Source organism: Buceros rhinoceros, unplaced genomic scaffold (assembly GCF_000710305.1).
Source record: "Buceros rhinoceros silvestris isolate BGI_N320 unplaced genomic scaffold, ASM71030v1 scaffold43466, whole genome shotgun sequence".
NCBI classification, from domain to species: Eukaryota; Metazoa; Chordata; class Aves; order Bucerotiformes; family Bucerotidae; genus Buceros; species Buceros rhinoceros.
The window spans coordinates 536-5,554 of NW_010420193.1; the positions used below are offsets into that span (position 1 = coordinate 536).

At 41.3% G+C, this 5,019-nt stretch overlaps 1 protein-coding gene across 1 annotated transcript in view; it reads left to right on the forward strand.

Moving 5' to 3' along the window:
* Positions 1-425: 425 nt before the first annotated feature.
* Positions 426-5,019, forward strand: part of CCDC14 (coiled-coil domain containing 14) — a gene marked incomplete at its 5' end in the record, with an annotated part of 8,819 nt that continues 4,225 nt past the window's right edge. Inside the window, 5 exons of the mRNA XM_010139190.1 lie at positions 426-501; positions 1,270-1,342; positions 2,666-2,905; positions 2,994-3,088; positions 4,092-4,668. Coding sequence (XP_010137492.1) covers positions 426-501; positions 1,270-1,342; positions 2,666-2,905; positions 2,994-3,088; positions 4,092-4,668 — 1,061 coding nt within the window. The remainder of the gene's footprint in view (positions 502-1,269; positions 1,343-2,665; positions 2,906-2,993; positions 3,089-4,091; positions 4,669-5,019) is intronic.

Genomic DNA, 5,019 nt, shown 5'->3' on the forward strand with positions numbered 1-5,019 from the left:
AGCATTTGGTACCCCTTACAACTCACCAAAAATTTAGTGTATGTATCAGAAAACTTTTTTAGCTGAAAGGCCGTATTGACATGTTCTGAGTAGCCCGTGAAGATACACAAAGGGAATAGAAATCTTGCCTGTGGAAATACAGGGCTGACTCTCTCTGCATGTTCCGTTTATAAAAGATGAAATCTGTATAGAGTTACTAGCCAAACGTGAAACTGTTGAGTAAAGGCTGAATTCTCCTTCGACATAGACTGTTAATACCTGCTAAACGTGTTTGTTGCAACAGTGCAAATTCGTACTTTTCAGAAAGGTAGTGTGTTTCTTGACAAAATTAGTTTACTTTAGCTTGCTGTTATTGAATAAAAGTAATTTTTTTTACTTTGTTGCATGTTAAGGAGGTAGAATAACAGTGAATTGGACATTTTCAGGTTTGGCCTAAGAAAGGGGTGCCACTCTGATGTGGAGTCTGGATACTCTCTCTATTCCACCGACTCTGACGATCAGGTAATTAAATGACTTTTCAGTATAGTCATCTCTGATATCTAAAGAGAAGGGAAATAGGAGCACCTTGAATAATAAAAGAAAACCACGTTAATTTAGAGACTACTGCATCTGGACTAGAACTAGCTCCTGCAAACTGGCAGGACTGTCTATACTGCATCTTGAAGGCTCATGCATGTTGGCTTTGTGTGCGGCGAGTTTGGCTCTGGCAATTCTCGATAAAGCAGAGGATGTATTTTTCGAACTATGCTGTTTACGGATTGCGCGTTTTGGCAGGATTCCCAGCCAAAACCAGTCCGTCGCATCCTTTCGGTACGGGGGAAAATGCCCCCCTTCTCAAACCGCGACAACGGACTAGAGCTGGCCCTGGCAGAAGTACAGCCGTATTTGTTAGGTTTTGTGCTGAAAAGAGTGTGTCATGTGGAGTCAGTGCTGTGGTGCTGTTTTCTGTTTAGTACCAAGTCAGTTGTCTCCAGATTAGCAATGGGCTGTAGGCAGGAGCTTAACCACACACGGAAGTAAAAGCCACACACATGCAATGACCAAAACATAAAATCCAATAAAAGGGACATGCAGGTTTTTGTAAAATTTGCTGTGTGCAAACTTAAGTGTAATTGCAAAGTAATACATGTAAAATGACACAGTTTTGCTGGTTGTCAGTTGTGCTTTTTCAGGAGACAGAACGGGGAACACTTCCCTCTAAAACGGTATCTTGGTTTGCTGAAGGAAAACAGCGATACTCTTTTTCTGACTCTGGTATTCTTTGTGCAGGTCAATACTGTTCAAAATGGACTTGAGCGCTGTGCAGCTTTACTGAAGAATGTCTTGGAAAATGAAGCTGCAGGTTGTATCTGTTGAAAATTTCAATGACATTCTTAGCTTTTGTAAGACTGTTTCGATTTGTTTTATTGACTAACTTTTCTTTCAACTAATAATAGGAAGGGAGACTATCCATGAACACCCCAGGAAAACAACTTCCGTTAAAATTACTCCTAAGCCTTTGCTAACCAAAGGAAATAGTGCTAAGAAGAAAACATTGAAAAAAAACATTACTCCTGCCCACATTCAAAAAGAAACTGGTAAGGGGGCTTTCTTGGGCTTGCTTTTTTCTCAAACACCATTGAGAGACTCCTCAGCTTATCTAATAAGTTATCTGAGGCTTCAGATGATTGTTGTTGTTCGTTAGAGGGTTGATTCAGGGCTGAAGCAGCAAAAGAATATGGATATTAACTCACTGGCTTTTAGAAACCTTAAATGTTTACTAAACAGTTGCTAAAATTCACAAAAGTTTGAGCTTCATTTACCAGGAAGAAAGTTGAGCGTGTTTACAAATCCCACCATCACCAGGATGAGCCGGTAGGAGGTGTGGAGGAGAGTGACAATACCCGTGCCTCGTTTCTCCTGGACAGTGGAGCATTGCAGTGCTTGGTCTCTGTTTGGGAGACGCAGCTATAAACTGTCCTGGAGCTCGGTGACCAGCCAGGCTTTCCTCAAAGAGCACTTTTCTGGAAACAGGGAAGTGTTTCAAGAAACGATAACTGAAATGGTTTGGTGGCCGGAGCACTTGCATGGGAAGGTAGATGGAGTGCTGTAGACTGAATCGCTCTTTGTTGAGATATTTCACTTTTCATGAGCATTTCTTGCTCTTGCCACCCCGTTTCTGTGGTGATTTCTGACCCAGTGGGCAGGTGGAGCCTGCAGGCCAGGGTGTGGCAGAATGACCAGCTGGTGAGCTGTGGAAGGGAGCACACAGCTGGTGTCTTTCTAGCACTGTAAAAACAGGGAGTTTTAATTATATCCAACACAGGAAAACAGGGTTTGGATGCTGCTTTGGTGTGAGCTATTCCCAATGGTTCAAAAGCTTAGGGAGCAGCTAAGCAGCGATTTTAAGAACTGCCTTTTAGAACTGGCCTTCTGTAGGGTTAATCCTCTGCTTCCTTCAAGGACAGCTGTCTGTCCAGCTGGGTTAAGTTGCTCGGTCTGGAAGAAAAAATGATGGATTAATTTGCTGGTGAGTAAAAATCTGACTGGAATATTACGCCATAGGGTCTTTCGATTTTGCTTCTCAAAGGAGCCTGCCAGAGTCTGTCTGCCAACACTGTGAGTTTGTGTAGATCAAGAAAACAGACAATTTCATCTGGGGGTTTTGTTCTTTCTTTCTCTATAGTGCCAACACCAGATAGAAGATGTGCCTCATCCACCACACCTTCTACTGAGAAAGAACCTTCCAGTGCAGAGCAGAATCAGATGGTTCAATCAATTCACGTGCCTTGTGGTCAACACTCTCCTGTGATGCACCAGACACTGTGTGAGCATGTGCAAACTCAGATGTCTCTGATAGCTGGCCAAACAACACAGAAGAGTAACAAAATTCCTACTGCAATTCCTTTTCCTACCTCAGATCATGGTAAGTGGAACTGTTAATGCAGAGCTGCTCTATTACTGCGTGAGTTTTGCCCAAAATTGCCCTGATCTCAAGTGTGTTCTTTGTTTAGGATATCAAAATGTTACAGCTTTTAATTCTCGATTACCTACCTCCACATCTGCTCCATCCCTGCAGCATTCAGCTAATCTCTTATCCACTCAGTCAGTAAGTAAAAGTTACATTCTGACTATTAATAAACATTTTAAATTAGTGCTGCCTATTTATTTGTACATTTATTTAAGTGTGTGGATTTTCTTGGGTTTAAGTTGTAATTTTCTTTAAAGAAAAGTATTTCAGCGTATAGTGATGAACAGAATAAATAATGAGAGAAAATACTGCTATTTAAAATACTTTTTATATAGGCACCAAAAAAATGAAAGTAGAGGCATTCAGCTGGCTGCTTGTTTCTGTCCAGTGAATTCTGTAATGGACAGAAAACATGGAAGGTGCAGGAAATTGTTCGTTACTGTTAATAATTTCACACTCAGTAACACTCAGTAGGATCATTAACCATCTCCTGATAAAAGACATCATATCTCAGGTGTAGCTTTTCCCTCACAGTGATCAAGTGGATTATTTCTTCAGATGCTGTGTAGTGTCTCGGAGCCACATTTCAAACCACTTGTGTATTTCCGGATATAGAATAGAACTAATGGAGAGCACCAACAGCCACGCTGGGAGATGGGGTGAAGGGCTTGCACCTTGGAACTGTCAGAGTGTAGCCTTACCTTCCTTCTGCATGCAGTGCATGTAGAGCTAGTGCTGTCCTTGACCTTTAAGAAATTCATCTTCTTAAAATATTGTAAGGTAACAGTGTTGTCTTTTATTTTTTTTCTTCTGTTCTGGTTTGATTCAAGGAATGAGTTTTCATAAGGCAAAAAACCAAAAATAAAACACTGCTGAGGTTTATTCTTTACAGAACAGCTGAAAAAGAACTGTGCTTTAATGTTGCCAATAACATTTAAGATAAAGTTGATCTGAACCAGATTTACATTTTAAGTACTGGAAAGTATACTGGAGAATTATGCAATTAATGAGTTGTAGTTTCTTTTGTAACTTGCAAAGAATAATCAAGACTACCTTGAGTCAGTCAAGGGAGGTGTTGGGTTTTTCAAGATTTTAAAAAACCGTGTTAATCTTTTGTTTAATGTGCATATTCTTCATGCAGGATGTTCTTGTAGACAGTGGCAATGAATGTGTGCCAGAGATGGGAGGACCTGTGGCTTGCCAGGTAGTTTCTGCTGCTTCTTCTACTGCTGCACAAATACCGTCTGCCACTGCTCTTCCTAGTGTGCTTCCTTGTACAGCATCAGTTGCATCCAGTAACTCTGTAGTGCCTACGTTCATCCCGTCACCTTCTGGCAGAAAGACAGCCCCAAACCGCGAGCAGCTGGTAAAAGAAGCAGATCTGATAAGATGCATACAAGCTCACCTGGCCCTGTTACAATCCCACGAGGTGGTGAACAGCAGGACTGAACAGAAGTGCCGTCGTCATTGCCCAGCAATATGTAGTGCCTCAAGTAATGAGGAGGAAGATACTGCTGAAGAACACAGCGAGGATGTGGTCAGCGAAGATGACGAATTGAATATAATTGATGTAGCCCCCGTGAGAGATACAAGCTGTAAGACACGTTTTGTGAAGCAAGTTCTAAAATCTAGAAAAGAAAGTCCCGGAGAAACAGCCCATAAAGTTAAGACTGTAAAATATCTTCTGGGAGAGCTGCGAGCACTGATAACAGAACAAGGTGAGGATATTTCCATCGAGCAGTAGAGTGAGTATGTACAAATAACACGAGAACTGCATTACATGAATGAGCACTTCGGTTTCTGGAAGTAGTCTCAGATGATATGTAACATCTTTCCACTGTAATAACTTCATGTTTCACTCTGGATAAGTATTAAATTATTGTTTGGAGTATTTTAGATTATCATAACATCTAGGGCAAAGTTTGTTCTCATTTCCTATGCAGTGTTTTCCCCTGAGAAAGGGAGCAGTGTGGACAGATGGCAACAGCAGTTCCACCAGGGCTGTTTGGGGAGGTGCTGGGTTCTGATTTATCAAGAACCTGAAGCATATTTTTTGTAGCCAAGCTTTA